The 20019-nt window shown below is 28.9% G+C and overlaps 1 protein-coding gene and 1 long non-coding RNA gene across 2 annotated transcripts in view; one reads left to right on the forward strand and one right to left on the reverse strand.

Moving 5' to 3' along the window:
• Positions 1–20019, reverse strand: part of LOC107449925 (neural cell adhesion molecule 2) — a 475364-nt gene that overhangs the window by 68447 nt on the left and 386898 nt on the right. Inside the window, exon 9 of the mRNA XM_016065606.4 lies at positions 4383–4511. Within this exon, the coding sequence (XP_015921092.1) occupies positions 4383–4511 (129 nt within the window). The remainder of the gene's footprint in view (positions 1–4382; positions 4512–20019) is intronic.
• The window catches only part of LOC147816468 (uncharacterized), a 117597-nt gene that overhangs the window by 31880 nt on the left and 65698 nt on the right, over positions 1–20019 (forward strand). The window lies entirely within an intron of this gene.

Genomic DNA, 20019 nt, shown 5'->3' on the forward strand with positions numbered 1-20019 from the left:
ATTAATAGAATGAAACATAAATCGATGTGATTACTACACTATCAATCGTGAACGAAAACAATTTCAGACATATCATACAAAGTTCACAATTTCGCGAAAATATATATGTTGTATGTATATGTATATGTTGCATGTATATGTATATGTTGTATATATATGTTGTATGTTGCATGTAAATGTATATGTACAATTGAAATATACATAATTGTATATTCTGTGTTATTTTGTACATTTTAAAAAGTATTACAAATAACACAAATTTGAAAAAAAAGGATGAGTACAATTTTTAAAAATCAGTATATGCACAATGGTATGTTCATTAATGTTTTGTGTATCGCATGTTGCAAGTTTTTATAGAATTATAAGCTTAAACATCGTAAAATTTATTAATTCCATGTACGATAGTAGAAATCATCTTCATACTTGTTTTGAAATTAAAAATTGTAAATTTTCAAACTTATTTATATTGCTTATTACACGTATTATAATTAAGGAATTAAATAAGTAAAAAAAAACAATTCGTTTCTAGAAAAATTTTCATTAAGAGAACGATTTAATTACATGTTGGCAATTGCTATCTTAAAGAAATTTGCATGCAAAATATGCTTTTATGTGCATAAAAAATAAAATTATAAGAATTTTCTTATAAGTATTGGTATTTTTTGCATTCTTTATTTTCTTCTAACTGTGGAAGAAGAAAACTTAAGGAAATACTGTTGCCACTTCTAGCAAAAAATATTTATTTGCCCAAAAGAACTTTGTTTCGCGAAGTATAATGTCAGGAGACGTGTCATCCATCAATATCAAGCAATTGATAGCCGTTCAATTTTGAGAGAAGAACCATCATTTCGGCTCCGAATATTGATTACTGAACACTATTTTTTTTTCTAAACATATGAGGAAAATGAATAAAAAAAATAAATATTAAAATCGGATGGAAAAAAGGGCTTTTCTCTCAACAAAATCTTCTTATAGCGAGACAGAAGAATTTGCGGCTGTCAGGAAAAAAGATCCTGAAAAATGATTTTTGTAGAAACGTTTTATCACGCGTTTTCTACATTTATTTAAAAATTATCAGTGAAATCTTATATGTTTAAAAATACTTTTTCTTCAAAAATTCCAAAATCAAAACATTTATTTCAGTTACTTTGTTTGGGACGATTTTATGCGTTATAACCTTAATCATGGCTTTTTACATACGATTTTAATAAAATCTATATCCTCACAAATTAATATTTAAACTAGATAAAATAAAAAATTTGAAGAATAATTGCTAAAAATATTTGTGTGGTGGATTCAAAAGCAAGTGGTAATCAAAGCTGACTGCCAAAAACTACTTCAAGCTTCATAATTCAAGCAAATAAGATTTGAAAAGATTTTAAGAAATGTTTTCTACAGGTTTTTTAATGCAAGAAATAATATTTTTATTCATTTTTTAATACTAACTCAAAATACTATTTTAATACTAGCTGTAAAATCAAAGGCACCCAAAACCTAATATATCGAGTTTCTCCATATGCAAAAAATATAAAATTATGAATACAAAATAATGACAATTTGCACCGTTTCAAGTATGAGCATGAATTTTTAAATGTTCAAGCATGGTACATGGAGAAAAAATTCTGATATAGGGGAGAGTCGGGTACCCCCGCCCACTGTCAATTTCATATGTATAGAATATTTTTTTAAGTCAATGGGCCATCGGATATTAATTGTTATATTAAAAAAAGATATTTTTTTCAAAGTTTCAAGTATTTATGCAGCTGGTAACACGGTAAACAATAGTTTTGAAAATATGTTGAATACAGTAGTCATGAAATTTAGAATAATTGATCGAATATTTCGATTAAACTTCATTTTAATACTAAAAAAATAATTTTTTTTATACATACAGCATTAAAAGATTGTAGTCTTAAGTTTAATTTGCACAAAGAAAGAAGTTTGTATGTAAAAAATTGTTCGAGTAATTACAAATTTACAAACAAATTGGATTTCGGGTAGCCCCGCTCACATGAATGTCTGGTATCACCGCCCAATTTTATTTCGTCGATAAATGTATGGTTGCAAATATTATTATTTTATTGCTTCAAATTTGAATGTTTTATCAATCAAATTTAATATCAAGAAATCACAACTATAATGATAAGCTATTTGCTTACTTATTTATTTTCACTTATTTGTGAACGAATCAATCTACAGAAGCATTAGAATGCAATCAAAATACAAAGTGAATTTGTAATTTTATAAGAAGTATTTTATATTAAGCTTATAAGAAGAGATCAACCAAATAAGTTTATATTGAAAAACAACTATTGTTATTAATTATTGTTACTTAAATTAAATTATTTTCATTAAATATTTAATATAAATATATATTAATATTATAATATATTAATATACATTAATAATGATAAAAAGTATGACATTTGTTGTTATTAAATGATAGAATTCACTAAACGTATATAAATATGTAATAAATAAAATAATTTTGTGATAAAAATGATAAATGAGGTTTATCTATTGTGAATACATTGGTCATTCTCATTTACACCTGAAAAAAAACCAAAAAACACATTTTTTGTAACTGGGCGGGACTACCCGACACATTTTGAAAAGAGCTGAAAAACATGCTTTTTTAAATTTCTATTTCTTTAAGTTAATTAGTTGATAAAACAATAGAAACATACAAAAATGTTGATTATTACTCAGTATTATACAGAAATATAAGCAATACTCCTTAAGTGAGCGGGGCTATCCGACTCTCCCCTAATTACCGTACTGGATGGTATTAACATTTCTAGAAAAAAAAAGTTGTGATCATCATATTATGATCACTGGTTACCCATTGGTCAAATGCTTTTTCTTTCCGGATTGACTCCGTTTAACGCCACAACCAGGGACTAATTCAATTCAACATTTCAAATCATGGGGAAAACTGTCTCAATTGTTGTGTGACGTCTGATTGGTTTTCAAATCCTGCCTATGTACGTGTTTCAAAAGGTTACAAGATGCTTTTCCTTCTTCACCATTCATATTTATATTGAAATCACTGCCAAGCCAGTAATTATTCGTTAGTAATAAAAAGAATATAAAAATACTTTAAATTATTATTATGTAAATACATTAAAAATGCCTGATAGTGAAAGTAAGAAGAAAAGCAGCAGCGGTCGCCATAGCAACGCATGCAACGACGACGCATGCGCACTGTTTACTATTACGTTTGAACACAGTTGAAAAGTGTGTGGACGTTATCAAATCCACACCAAGACCCATTTTGCCAATGGGTAAAAAATAAACATTATAAAAATTACCGAGCTTTTTCGTATTTCCATAGAGCCAGAAACATGGTGAACTTTACCATATTCTGGTAGTTTTTACCATGTAAGTTTTACCATGCTGTTTTCTAAGTGTAAAAATTTCTCTTATCAAGCTTTTAGTGCTAAGGAACATATTTCCTCGGTAGAAATGTTGCTATGATTACTAACAAATTAGTTATAACATATCGCTGTACATATGGCTAAGAAATTTTTGCTTTTATATGTTACTTTTGTGCTTAATAATTAAGTACAAGGTAACACTACCAATGATTTTACATTTGCATTTTATTGGATGCTAAAATAAACTTATTTTTATGCTTTTGAATAAAGTCACATTAAGATATTTTTATTTTTATGATTTTAATTTTCATTCTATTGTTTCTTTTTCACTAAATGTATAGTTTATTTTCATTGTAAATAAATTACTTCTGTTTCTATGTGAAATAATAATATCAATTGTGAATACAGGGTACAGCAGAATCAAAAAAAAGAAGAGAATAGGAGGAGAGAAAGAGGGAATGATTTATAGGCCGTGAGTCGACGATTGTTTTTGTATTATTTTACGTTATTGAATACTAATTTTGCTCTAAATGTATGCTGTTGGGGTATTTTTTTTATTATATATTTACTCTCAATTTTGCACAACCATTTTAAAGTGAATTAAAACTTGCAAAAAATCAGACACTTGCTTTATATGCTTATTCAGTGTGAGACATTTACCGACCAATCCATTTCGCTGAATTAGTATAATACTACTGTAATACTATCGTATAATAATAATACCGTTATACGAATTATTTAAATTAAACTGTTTCTTGTTGGCTAATAAATTTAACAACCTTTTTTTATTTTTACGAACATATTTCTACAGAGTGCATACGGATTTATTTTTAGATTAATGTTGTTGAACTGCGAATTAAAAAAAACACTAGAAGAAAAATATTAAAATTTCTCTTTTTCTTTTGACTGAAGTAGTTGGTGCCTATTGGGAAATTAAGTTTAGGAAAAAAGATGAAACAAAATACCCTTTTGCATCCGGGAACTCATAAAAAAGAGGTATAATACCTTTGGCGATGTTTCTTTTTCCCTGGAACTTTAGGTACAAGATAATAGAGAAGGCAACAAGAACGATTCCTCCAATGACAGCGAATAGCACTAAGAGTACAGGACTCAGGCTCAGTTCCCACACATCCTCTAAAAAACAAGAGAAAACAATTACTTTCTGTCAATAAAGCCCAGTTATCATGCTTAACTACTTTTTTCCTGGAACTACAAAGCAGTTTCCTGGCTATGAAGGCGATATATAATTCTTTTATGCATTTTGATTGTTTCCAGAGAATTAGTTTAGATATTTCATAGATGTAAACATGACATGTATAGATATTTTCAAAAATATTGTAAAGTAGAACATAAAATTTTATTTAGATATCAGTTTAGATATTAAAAAAAAATTAATTCGAAGTTAGCAGTTTAATGGCAAAACGACAAAGAAGCCAAAAAAATAATAAGTCCCTTAAAATTAAAAATAAATAAAAATGAGTGGCTAATTCATTATTATGTGATCTTGATAGATTTTTGTTTTAGCTACCACACAGTAAGCAATTGCGGACAAAATTACGATAAAAAGTACCAGAATTAAAGGGTATTTATACTTTTTACCGTGAAATATTTTATTGTTAGACTTTACGGAACAAAAAAAATTTGATATACTGTAATTTCTACATAATAATACTTACGGTAAAATATCTGAATCACTATAATTAAATAAATATTACTGTTAAAGTTTGGTAATAAATTTTACTGTGAAAATGGATTGTACGGATGCACTTAGAGTGTCAGTATTTTTCACCGTAAATTGATCCGGAATTTTTCTATGCAGTGCTCTTCAATTTTTAAAAAATATGTATTGAAAAAAAATTCAGTTTCGAGATATTTATTTTTCTATTTAAATAATTAATATGCAGCAAAAAAGGTCAAAAAGTTAAAGTGCTATGCATATTTTCTCAACCGTAATTAATCAAAAGCTGCATAATTTTCAGCCATTTTTTATTACTTCTTACAAAATATAATATATCACGAAAAAAACAGTTGATAAATGTTTCGAAGGAAATTTTGGAAGTAAATCTAAGAAGTATAAGATTATTAATAAAAACACTGAATTAAGTATGACTTATTGTAAATTGAAAAATATATACTATAGATACGTTACATAACTTCACTAAGCTTTCGAGAAGGCCTATATTATTGTTGAGTGTAGTTTTAATAGCACTATTCAATTTTTACCGTAAATTATGCAAGAGAAGAATTATGATTAATTTTTTAAATGTATAAAAATCTTTCAGACTAGAATATCGAGAAGTCTAAAATGAGTGATGAATGACAAATATGAGTATAGTTAGTAATAAGAATAGTTAACAGATTGTCATGGTAGTCTTCATCTCGCTCACAACCTATTTTCTAGCACATTTACCTTATTTTAAATTTGTTCCATAATATTAGACTGGATGGTACAGGATTCAGTGCGTTTCATTATTTAGCTTGTTCATTGGTTCCGTAATCTGGTAATGGTCGCGTGGTCCTTAACCTTTATTGGTTCAATGCTATTTTTTACTTTAAATATAGAATTTGTTGTAAGAAGATTGACTTCCCCTGAGTTACATTTTTAATTTATTCATTAAAGTGATCTGAACTGGTAGTAATATTCTTATTAAGTTTTACTTTTGAGAAAATGGCAACTGTGTCGATATTCTTTGAAAAATAAATATATCGTTTCGTTGTGTTTTTTTTCTTTTAATAATTGCTTAGCTCTTTTAGTTAAGAATATCTACTTTAACAAGAAGAATCTGAGATAAAGACAAAGTGAGTAGCTCTAGCTATATTTTGAATTAGATAGAGCACTTTTATTTTACGTGTAATTAGTTAACAACTGTTTTAGATTGTATGTTAAGCCCTGCCTGATGGAACTTCCTACCCTAAGTTTTCAGAATCTTTTGCAGTAAATCACAAAATAAAGGATAATTTTTTTTAACAATTTATAGTTTTTATTTAAAATATTTTTTCAAACTTTTTGCGTTATTAAACAATATTTTACGTGCTTTTAAGTACAATTTTTCTTTGTGTTTATAGATCCTACATTAAACCCTTAAATTTATAAAAGTACTAGGGTATTCTAGAGTATAATCATAATGCTTAGGGTAGAAAAAACAGAAAAGAAATGGATAAATTAAAAGATATTTGTCATTAGAGTTTTAGGTTAATGTTAGTGATGATTTGCAATGTTTCCTATTTTATTATATTTACAAAAAATATTCTGAAAATTATTATTTTCTTAATTAGCTCACGCATTAATAAAGTTAGCATATTAAACAAATTGACTGACTAAAGAAAGTTATTTTTTTCGTCATTTTTGTCGTATTTGTCTTAAATATCTGACTAATCTATTCAACTTCTATCACTGATTAATGTATTCAACAGAATAAGGATTATTAGTAATATTTATTTCATGGTTGAATATCATAGAATTTCTTAATGAAACCTTTATCAAGTAAGATGATCCGACTTAGAATTCGTATTTTGTATTTTTGATAATCATTAAATCAAATCTTTACAAAACCACACATTTTGACGCAACATAAGATATCAAATAACTGATGAAATCGCGTTCTTACTCTTATCAGTTAGTTCTGGGAGTCTTCATCATCATTTCTTAATTTCAAACCATTTATTAATCTCCAATATCATTCATTTGATTTTAAAATCATCTGCCCTGTATGTCGAAATGGAACAGAGGTTATTACTTTCGTTTGAAGCCGACTGGACTGTGTAGGGGTCAGGGAACTGGCCTTGCATCAGAAGGGTTCTGAGCAGGGCTCGAAAAACAGCCCGTTCACCCGTCCTCGACGGTCAAAAATTCTCCGCGGACAACGAATTTCTCGAATCCGACGTCCTCGCGGATGGCCATTTTCCCGTTAATGTTCGTGATAAATTTTAAATTTTTGTTATCTTACAAGAGTCTTGTAAGTTACAAGGCTGCAAAATGACCCACAATACAGCAACATACTGCGCATATATTGATGTTTTCTCTTTCTGGGAGTACTGCAGCGGTTGAAAGGTGCTTTGCAGCAAACTTACAAAAAAACACAATACATACTGGTCTTAAACAAGAAGCTTTAAAAGCAATTATGAACATCTACCTAAATGGAAAACCCCTTTCAGTTTTCTGTTCAGAAACCTCTGTAAATCATTGGCTTGATTATGGAACTGGCAAACGTCCTATTTGATTCATTTAAAAAACGCAGTACCCTCGGATAAATTTACATAACTTGACCCTTGTCATTTAAATTATTTCATAAAAGAAATACTAGGTTACTATTAGTAACCTAGTATTTCTTTTATTACTGTATAATGTAATCCTAGTAACGACTAATTCATTGTGCAATTTATATAAATGTTTGTAATAAATAGAAGAAAATTATATTTTTATTTATTTAAAAGCGACGGGTTAGTTTCAACGGAGGACGGGTGCATTGTTGGACAAGCCGTTCTCGGGGACGGGTAAAATTTCTGAGTTTTTTCGAGCCCTGGTTCTGAGTTCAAATTCCGTTCAAGGCATGGATGTCCCTTCATTCTCTGAACTATCTGTCCTTACTGTGGGAGCAACGTTGGCCCACCTAATATGGTGCCCCTGAAAGAGTGGCCAACATATATGCCCTGTAAATGCCTGAATTGACGAAATGTTAAAGCAGGTGGTCATTGGTAATAAGAAAAACTTTCGTTTGAAAAGCAGGTTTCTAAATATAAGCATATACTAAGGATGATTGCAAAGTCATTGGATCAAGCACAACTATTTTAGCTCAACTACTCAATTAATTAAAAAGAATCATCTATTTAAAGTTTTCTATTTTAACATACTATTTTACGCGTACAAACTATTAAATATATTCTGATTTCTAATGTGTGTTTATCTATCTATCTATCTATCTATCTATCTATCTATCTATCTATCTATCTATCTATCTATCTATCTATATATATATATATATATATATATATATATATATATATATATATATATATATATATAGTTCAAAATGAAGAATAAAACAAGGAAAAATATTAGACATATGAAAAAAAGGGGAGGGGGAGAAATAATAAGTAAAAAAATAACGAACAACGTGTTTTTTCTTTTTCTTTTATTTTATTTTCTGTTTTTACATGTTATTTTTACTTATTTTTACTTTTTGTGATCTATTTTATTTGTTGTTATTTTTATAAAAAAATATTTTGAGTGCTCCTCACACTATTGAATTAATATATTTTGGTTTGGCTTTATTGATACAATATCAGAAAGCACTCTGTTTTGCGGATATAATCGTGAGGGCTGAAGAAAAGATTATATCTTTTTTTTCCGGTTTTTTTAAATAAAATTTCATCCTTTTTTTTTGTTTTTGTTTTTGAAAACTGTTGTTTGTATTTTTTTACTTATTATTTTTTTACTTATTATTTCCCCCCCCCCCTTTTTTTTTTCTTCATATGTCTAATATTTTTCTTTGTTTTATTCTTCATTTTGAACTTATCTAATGAGTTCTGTTTACTTGCAGCTTAAGCGCAATATATATATATATATATATATATATATATATATATATATATATATATATATATATATATATATATATATATATATATATATATATATATATATATATATATATATATATATATATATATATATATATATATATATATATATATATATATATATATATATATATATATATATATATATATATATATATATATATATATATCAGGTATAAGGTATATATATATATATATATATATATACAGACTCCTAAGCCATCAGACAAAAGGCGATGAAAGTTGGCATACAGATAGTCTCAAGCATGAGGAAGGTAACTAACAACATTAGAACATTCTACGACAAATCGTTCTAACAGGATGAGCGAAAAACGAAATGGGATTTTCTGATTGGTTAAGCGATAGAAATTGTTTCAATTTTAATGAATAACTTTAACATATTTTAAAGATACATCAGTGATAATTGCTAGCTTTTGACTCTTTTTGATAAAATAATAGTTTATTGCACGTATTTAAATATTTGTTTATTTAATATTCGCTACGTCAGATGAATTCGATGAAAATTACGTGGTCCTACGTGGTCCATTTATTATCTTAATTATCACGGGATAAAATTATCACTTATTGTATAAGAGATAAATGAATAATTCGCAAATAAATATCGTTATAACCTTCACTAATTTTAATTTCATGATAATTTAATGGTGCTTCCATTATATTATTTCGTGTCTATTAAGAATGTACTGCAACAATGAGCAGTTTCATTAACTATTATATTATGTCAAATAGAGAAATAAATTATCAAACTGGAAATTACAAGATATTCCAAATGATCGAATATTTTAGGTAGACAAATAATATTTTGAAAATTGATTTTTTCCCCATTTAAATGGGTTTTACTACACTCTTTGAATTTTCATTCTAAAATTATAGTGAAATAACATGCAGCAGTCTGTCCTTCCGAATACAGTAAAAAATATTTTTACCCATACGGGTTTGAAACTGTTTGCAACTAGTATGATTATAAAACCGTAAATATAAAACAATACAGTTTTGAACCACTTATGAAACAGTAAAAAAAGAAGTTTAATTGGACATAGGAGTTAGGCTTTTCATTAGGTAGTGGGGATAGAGGAGTGCAAGACACTGGAAACTATTCATATGTTGTATGGAATAGTGGAAATATTGTGGTGTCAACGCTGGGACACGAACCCCAGTTTTGTCGGCTAGTAAGGAACTAAGCGGTTTCAGTAAGTGGGCTTAGTTAGTGCGATAAAATTCTGGTCGTTTAACCGTATTAGATGAGAATATTTATTAAACAGTTTTTCTCACTTTTAACAGTTTGATTACCATGTTATTTATGGTTATTTGAAAGTTTTATTTAAATATGAAAAATTAACATTTAAATAAATCGCTATTTAACCATATTTCCGAAAAATTCTTATCAGAGTGGTAATTTCTGCATAAAATAAAAACAGAAAGGAAAATATTACAGACAATTAAAATGATAACGATGATCATGATCAAAGTTAAAAAGATTTTAAAAAAAGTATTTATCCATTTTTTTTTGACATTAGGAAGGTACCTAAATATTTGCTGTTAAACTCCAGGGAGGTATCTGTTACCATGCGCTATTATAGCTTACGCACCTATACATATTTAATTTTTCTTCAAATTTATCTTTAGAATTTACAAATTATAGCAATCTAAGTGATGTCTATTATTCATTAATTTCTTATTTATTATTTTCATTAATTTTGATTTTAGATTTCAAAAAAAAACTAATGTATAATTTTAAAATTAAAATTAGTCCGATTCCAATACAGTCATTACTACCATAGTAAATAAAACGATGCCATCAAGAAATTTGAAAATCAATAACTGAACAGCATTAAGAAACACATCCTTTCCAAATTACCCAATTCTAAGACATACGTTAATGTTCTTCCGTGAAGATCATATCCAGAAACATGCCATCACAACCGGTAGAAAGGCAGGCAAATCATTCCTGTGACATAATCCAAATCTATTGCTGCTTTGGGAGTCTTTATTCTGAAATACCCACCATTCGTCAATAACCCATTCAAGGATTCGCCAAAGATGTTCCTCCGTCCTCTATTCATCCATCGGGAGTCGTATGGATCGCCGATGGATCAATCTGGTGCGTTGTCCTCATTTTCCCTCTATTCTTTTTTTTCCTAAATCGATTCCTTTTCGGAATGACGGCAAACCAGTTCCTTCTTTTCATGGTAGCAAATCTCTGGCAAGCAGAGACGTGACACCAGAACGCGATTCCCTGGTAGGCCGCTCATTCATCCTGCCTAAGGAATCCAACCATCTGTTTCTCTCTCTGCTTCACCACACACAAGGGTTTGTGAGATATGAAAAGGAAAAGAAGAAAAAGTGGCCGGCCAGAAAAAGAAAGAGATACCCATCTCTTGTTTTTCGAACCTCTTCTACTTTTTATCAAAGTATGAGCTTAGAAGAATATCTTAACTGGACGAATCCCAGCTTCAACCTGCTCATGGTTTTAAGAATTGGGAGGCGTAATAATAGTATGCGTCACGAAAATATGTTTTATTGCAATTAATAAAATAAGAAGGATTATAATAAAATCATTTCTTAAAGCCAATAATCCTGAAACAAGTAATAAACACAAAATGAAAATAAATAATAAAAAAATAAGTGCTTTTAGTTCTGCATGGACGTTGCACTAGAGTTGCATTATGGACCATTGGGGACGATCTGAGAACATCCCTGAGAATGACCCAAAGACATTTCATCAAAATTTTGATCCTGTGTAGAGAGGATGGCTCCCCAATATAGGTTCCTGATGTGAATCTAACGGGACGAATCCCAGCTTTAACCTGCTCATGGTTTTAAGAATTGGGGAGACGTAATCATAGTATGCGTCAAGAAAATACGTTTTCTTGCAATTAATAAAATAAGAAGGATTATAATAAAATCATTTCTTAAAATCAATAATCCTGAAACAAGTAAGAAACACAAAATGAAAATAAATTATAAAAAAATAAGTGCTTTTAATTCTCGTGGGACTGAAAGGATGTTGCACTATGGTTGCATTATGGACTATTGGGGACGATCTGAGAACATCCATGAGGATGACCCAAAGACATTTCGTCAAAATTTTGATCCTGTGTAGAGAGGATGGCTCCCCAATATGGGTGGGACCTGCGAGGGGCGTCGAGCTTTTTTAAGGCAGACCAGTTTAACTCAGAACCACGTAACCTCGGCACTTGCGCTGGCTGATCAAAGTGTTCCTCCATCTGCACACTGACATCTAATGCTTGCTCTCAGTGATCTACTGGAAGCTGCGTCTCATAATAAATTCAGTGTGGGCCAAAAAAAAATAGAAATAAATCCAACTAAATGGTCCAACTTAGTAAAATACTTCGACAATTCATAAAATTTTAACTGCTGATGTTTTATTGTTCTATTTTATCACCTATGAGGAACAGCTGATTTGTATATGTGTTCTGTTTCCTAATTGTTAAATTGTGGAATAAAAAAATAACTCCTATATCAGAATATAATGGTAGAGCGGGCAACAAAAATATGTAAGATTATGAGCGAACTACAAAGCTCAAACACCTATTTCTCAAAAATACAGTAAAGAAAAAAAAAAAAAGAAAAACAGAATTTTATTTCATTGTTATGAAGGCAACATTTCCCTCAGTTATAGTGAATAAGAATTCCTTTTACAAAACAGTGGGTGAATTATTAAATGGCCGAGACTGCGATACCGGGCAAACATCCTCACTGGTTAATCTAAGATTAATTTCAATTTATAATCTCATTATGAAAGTTAGATCCAAACTTCAATGTATCTACATTAATTTAACCTTTGATCTGACTTATGTAATACAATTTTTAATTAAATCGTTTAAAAGTTAAGTGCAAGGGATTTTGTAAGTTTAACATTTTCAAAGTATTAAACAATTAAAATTAAACTTTTCAAAAATGCAATGAAACAAAATATTAAATTGTTAAGGTTATTGTTCATAAAGTATTAACTAAAAGAAATAGATATTAATTGTTAAGATCTAAATATAGATAAGGGAACTATTTGCGAAATAATCTGCATAATTTGATTTTTGAAAGCGCTAAGTTTAATTTGATAATTTCATTAAGGCAACTTTCTCTGCATACAGATTATTATTTTGATGAGCTTAGGGCAATCAAAATCCTGGCTCTTAGTTAAAACTAATTTAAAATTGATTTAAATTAATTTTGTATCGTAATAACATCCTATAATATTATGCAAATTATTGCTTAAAAATCTAATATAGACAAGCATACTTCATTATAGAAAATACTGAAACGCTAAAGTTTAATTTTAAATACTGCTTTTTATTTCTGGCCTGTCGTTTATTATTTTTTTTAAATATTTGTTTGTGATATATTCTTCAGAATTTTAACCTTTCCGAAAAAAGCATTCAATCTCTAAATATTTTAAATATGTTTCAAAAAATAAAATTTTGTCTGTATTCAAACAGTTGTAAAAAATATTTTTAAAGATAAATAATTTAATATTGTATTTTCCAAATAAAACTCAACCTAGAAAAAGAAAGCAATGGGCATCAGAGAAAAAGGAATGCTTCTTGAACAGAGAACGCAAAAGGAAAAAAAATGTTGAATTCTCGTGATTTGTCAATTATTGGCAAATTAGGAATATTTGTCAATTCTTGATTTGTCAATTATTGAGCCAATAAAAGTATATAAATATTAACCAACATTTGAGGGTTTCTTATCCCCTTTTCAGTTTTAGCCTATAGTTTAGCGATGATGGTCAATTTGTGTGCATCCCTACAGAAAATTAATATAGATATATTACCCTATAAATATATTAAACGTCTGTAGGGAAAAAAAGTCCGCAGGTGACAAGTCTGGACTTCTGAGCCCATAGGCCTTTGAAAATCTCTAAGTACATGGAAACTGGTTCCCTCTTGTGGAAACCAGCATCACCTTTCAGAAAACATAAATAATGCACATGTAATTGCTTTCCTTTGCTGACACCCTAGACAACATATCTTTTTGACGTAGTGCACTTTCCTCGTTCTTCATGGGTTGCGTTTTATTTGGGAAATACTATATTATCTAAAAAATATAATAAAATTTAATATTAAGAAAATGATGAATCAGTAAGCTTTATGTATTTTAACAAAGTGTGCTATGCTCAGAAAATCAAACAAATTATTATTATTTTTTAATAAGCTAGATTTGAGGAAAATATATTGAAACTTAGTTTTTCTATTGAAAAATATAATTCGCAATTTTAATAGGTAAAATATAAAATTCGTCGAAAAAGTACAAAGTTGACTGATAGCTTACAGTCATGAGAAAAAAAAAACATTTTGAGGTGGTACTTCGGTGATACTTACAGGTTTCGGTGATACTTTGAGGTGGTACTTACGGGTGGTACTTCGGTGAATACGGGTGTATTCACCGAAGTACCACCCGTATTTTCTGTACACGTTTGTCGTGCAAGAGACAAGTTGTTCTGGTAAGTGATATGAAACCTCGGCAGACGGGAGCTAATAAAATCCCGGAAAGCTAATTTTACAGGATTGAATTTATTTAAAAAATATCCTATAAATAGGTTGTCATTTAAAAAGAAATGATAGTCAGTGATTGCTAGATCACGTGAGCATGGAAAATAATGGTCCCAATTCCTATTTTTGTAATTGTACCATACTCACTTGCTTATATACATTGAAGGGCCTGGGCTAAGGAATTCAAATTATTAGGCATTATCAAAATATATCATATATCAAAAATATTAGCCAAATTTAAAACTTTTTAGCCAAAGGAAAATCTTAACAGTATCTTCCCATAGAAAACTTCAAATCAAAATGCAAATTTACCACAAACTGAATTACTTTATGAAATTAAAATCAAGAGTTATCTTACAGTTGGAAAGGAGTAAATGAGCCATGAGTGGGAAAGAGAATGAAAAATTCCGATGTTGTTTTATCGTTTTTGAACAAAAGAAATAGGAATAGGTAGGGATTAACTTTTGTTAATTTCTTAGACTAGAGAAATAACATAGTGATAAACATGAAGAAACATCATGTAATTGTCACGTTATTGTGTATGTATATGAGAAAACATATCCTCTACAGAAATAGCTGGATGGTGATATGCACTTGGCTACCTCTAAATTCTGTTTTATAGACACAAACTATATGAAACAATTTTGTCATGTGATATCGCGTGATCCAGCAAAAAACGTGTTAATCTGTATTTTGGGGTAATTTGTCTCATGCTTACATTATTTTTCATGCTGTATTGCATTGCCTGGGTGTTGCGGACCTCCAGAGATGTGGGGGATATTGATTTATGCAGTGGACATGAAAAACCGTAAACCCGCTTCGCGGGTCGGCTGGCCACCAGCCGTGACCAAACCTTTAACAGTTGTGAATATTACTTCTTTGATACACTGTATCTAACTGTTCTTTAGTGAATATATTTTTTAATATATTGAACATTTTGCTAATGTATTAACATAATGCCAATGATTTAAGCCCATGATTACATTTTTTATATATTGAAAGAAATACAAAAGACAGGTTTCGGAATTGGCTGACTAGGATTATTTAAAGATACAAAATTTTTTGAAAGATCTTTTGTAATTGAAATAAAACACATTTACACAGAAAAGCAATCTATTATGTTTATTAAGTTAAGTTTCTATATTTCCTCTAAAATTAATCTTTAAAATTTTGCTTGACTTTTAGTTTTGCTACTTAGCCCTCACAGTTCCTTCTTCTTATTTTTTTAACAGTTTAAAGTGTGAGAGCATTTTATCACCTCTGCAAGTTTTTTTCTGTCATTTGTTGCAATAAGTTTATTCAATTACTTTTCCTAAAACTCAGGTTGGCGATCAGAACGAGGTACTTTTTTAAATCGAAATTTGCATTCAAAATTTGACATAAACAATAGGAAATTGTTCTTTCATCTAATGAATCCTCTTAATTTATAACGTAAATATCACAAGAAGCTTATGTGGTCCTACATTTTGTCTCAATAATCTGAAAATTGACGTAATCTAACTCGAACATAAAAGCAAAATCAATGTTAAAATTAAATAAAACGAGCCAATGAGAACTTTTTTGCTAAAAGAAGAAATTTCTAACACATAACAATTTGAAAATAAGAAAAATGTTACATACAGCAGTTTTGCAATAAGAATTGATTCCTACCCAAGCGTTTTGCATCCTGACAAAATTTGCGCAATCGCCTTTTGTAAACATAACATAAATCGCTAAAAATAAATTATAATTTGTTTATCGCAGTGTTCATGGAAATAACTCTTTGTATTCGTCAACTACGAAAGAAACGAAGCAATTATTTAAAAATGTTCCTAAAAGATTCCGAATGACACACAATGCAGACTAGAAACGAATAGAGAAAATCCCATTTTGCCACAATTACTAAGGACTTAGACGTTAAACAAGCTCGAAACAAATGTTCTAAGTGACAGATAATTCTCTACAATTTTCCTCCAGAAAATGTGATAAATCACTTTTCGTGACACTCGTCCGCTGGTCGGACGGTTAGTTAATAACATGATAAATTAAGGGGGATGAACGCGCCTGATAATGAACCGATTTCGTTACGCGTGTTTCTTAAATTACGCTCCTTAATTAAATATTATTTACTGGCCTAAGCATTCCTTATACTTTCCCATAAGCAACTTTCTTTAAATATTAAGTAAGGCTCTTAAGGGAAAGTCTTGCATTACATTGGAACTCCCTTTAACGGCTTTCTAAATTTAAGTGAAGTCCAATGTCTGCACTCCACTTAAAGTTTTGAGATTTTAAGATGAGGGTGTTAATTATAACTTAATCATGGTAATTATTTTTGATAATGACAATTATTAAATTGTTTGCTGAGTTCAATAGCCAATTTAAGTTGTACATTAGAAATGATATAGAAATAATTGGTTTTTGAGAAATAAAATGAATGAGAATACTCGAAAACTTAATCGACCATCTTACTTACCATCCAAATTCTTTACATGGAATGCTGAGTTTTATGGATAGAAATTTGATTGGCACTACTTCTGAGGTATTATTGCAATTTAATTTGATTGATTATTTGTTGGGATTCAGATAAATGTTTGCATTGAAATATCTTGGATTGATATTATAGAACAATTTGATAAACGATGCAAAGGTTGTAAATCTTTGCAAGGGTTTAGAATATCGGATTATCATTTTGACACTCCAAAGGAAGAATAATAAGTAAAATAAAGTAATAAACCCGAAAATCGAGAACCAGGTAATGAAACTTTCATTAAACGGAAAGAAATTTTTTTAATGTAAGCACCGAGAATATTGCACAATACCGAAAATAAATCTTGAAACTAGCAAAGCTCGTGTAAAAGAAGTTTTAAACGCACTTGCAAAATTGGAAGAAAAAAACTCCGAACTAAAATCGTTCATTTTCAAATCTTTTAACGCTTATTCTCCCTAACAAAACAAAAAATGTATGCTTCAAACTATCAGAACATGCCAAAATTTACCATGTCTGGATTCCCCAAAAAATCTCGGTAATTTTTACTGAAACTCTTTAATAATAATTTTGGTTAAATTATCCATAAAAAATTGTTTCATGATAAGTGATAAAATTTGCTAAACATAGTAAAGCTTGGTAATTTTCTCACAACAGCCTATAGCATTGCATAAAAATCATTTATTTAGTTAAAATAATTTTTCAGTTTTATATTTTTAACTAAATGCGTGGTAATAAGAAGAACTTTCATTTCGAAAACCAGAAATTTCGGCAAATTGTTACCATACGAACAGAAAATTACAAAAGGGATAAAAAGGGATAACTTTAAATTCTGTTAGGAAAAAAAGAGAAAAGTATTCCTACATAAAAAGGAGAATGCTAGAGTGTATAGTATATGGAAAGATACTGATCGACACCAAGCTATGTGGAACTAGTTCTTATCTTGTGCTAAAACTGCCTTCATAATTTTAAAATTTTATACGTTAATATATAAGTTAAATATTATTGCGTTAATTTTATCAGGTAACATTTTTTTACCTTATTTTATATATATATATATATATATATATATATATATATATATATATATATATATATATATATATATATATATATATATATATATATATATATATATATATATATATATATATATATATATATATATATATATATATATATATATATATATATATATATATATATATATATTAGGAAATAAACCCCTGCTGGCTTCTGGAAGATGTATTGAAAAAGATATAGAGGATTTGAGAATTGGACAGCAGAACTTGCACTCTTTAGAAAAAATGGTACTGCCGAAAAAAAAATTAAACAGCAATTGCAGGTTGCAAGATTAACCTGGAAAATAATCTTCGTGAGAAAGGCATGGTCTACTTTGGACTGTCTGGCCAATGATAAGACGATATCTCATGATTCTAAAATTTGTATTTATTTAAATAATACGATTCTCTGTGAATGGGAGCGCAAGTTGTTTGTTTTGATATTCCAAAAACAGCAAATCAATTTGAAAATGATCATGGAAATATATTTTCAGCAAATCCTTATGTTATATAATTATTTTTTTCATAATTAAATGTTATCCTTTGCCCATATAAATGGAATCATAAACTAAGTGAAACACAGGGTTAATTAAGATCCCTTAAAAAAGTACCTAACAAAAATTATAAAATTACCTTATAAAAGTAATTTAAATTTGAAAGTAACATTGCAGGAGTTTTCAGAACGTATATTATACCTAACATAAAAATTATTGGTTTGAAGTCATCTACACTGAAACACAAATTGATAATGGTCAAATTCCTAACAGCTACATGATAGTTTTTAGCAGCACTTTTCAATAAAAATAAGACTTTCTGAAATGCTGTTTTGCAGATACAAAACTTTCAGCCGGTACAATCGAAATTTCAAATATACACAAAAGTTTCAGTCAACCGTAATTCTCGAATTCATCTTTTTTTATTATTTTATACCACAGCTTCTAAGAAAATCTAGAGCGTAAAGGAATTTGATGGTTAAGGTATCTAATCAATCAATTTACGGCTATAGCTCTTATCTATTCATGAAACGAGCGATTTTCTTTGTCTTACACCCTAAATTCTGATTATCTCAGTTATGTCGATCAAACTAGATAACTGGAACTTCATGGCTTTCAAAGGATTACAGTTTCTTCTCAACTTGTCATTTAATATTAGAACCTTCTTGCATACAATGCAATTCTTTTTTGCGTGTAAGTTCTATGAGTTGGTAAGTGTAACATTGCGAATATGTTTTTCGTTGTATTTTTTCCGTTTTAAAGTTCGGAATTTACTGGCGGTTCATTACTAAATACGTAATTCTAATGATATTTACAAATTTCATGTATCAAATTAGAGTTGCTCATTTATTTAATTTTATTCTTTTGTTTATAAAAATGCAACTGTTTTTCCCAAATCAATCTCTTGTTTTCGCACTTCGTAAATAATTTTAAACCACTTGGTGCAAAATTTTAGAATTTTTGCAGAAAATCGAGTTGAAAAAGTTAGGGATTATGAGTTAATAGTCAATCGAGGTAAAGAAAAACGAAAACTCTGTTGAACTCTGTTGTCTAATTAGCAGAGAAAGTGGGATAAAAAATATCAAAACTAGTTTGATTTTTTGTTGAAACTTGGAAGTGTTTCTACTAATTACTATTAAGCTTCCAACTGTTTCTTAAGGAAACTAAACAGGTTTTGAATTTTTCAGTTGTATCTTCCTTAATAGATTAGATTTACTCAAATTCTTTGTTTTTTTAATCATATAAATATTATCTCTCTCTTTATATTAGCAAGGTTATTATACATATATTAGCAAGGACTTATGTAATATACATCTATGGACGTATATAAGAACAAGGACATCTATAAATGACTGTCAAGTAAAACAGACATTGGACTGTTGTTAGCTTTTATTGATAGATCACCATTACTATTTACAATTTTATTAATGAATGGACACTTCTCGGTGTCCCTTAATTATTATTATTTTTTACGGTAGGCACTAGACTCTTGTTCTTTACCTTGGAAGA

This window comes from Parasteatoda tepidariorum, chromosome 1, assembly GCF_982258835.1.
Source record: "Parasteatoda tepidariorum strain Cologne lab strain chromosome 1, Ptep-v5.0, whole genome shotgun sequence".
Taxonomy (NCBI): Eukaryota; Metazoa; Arthropoda; class Arachnida; order Araneae; family Theridiidae; genus Parasteatoda; species Parasteatoda tepidariorum.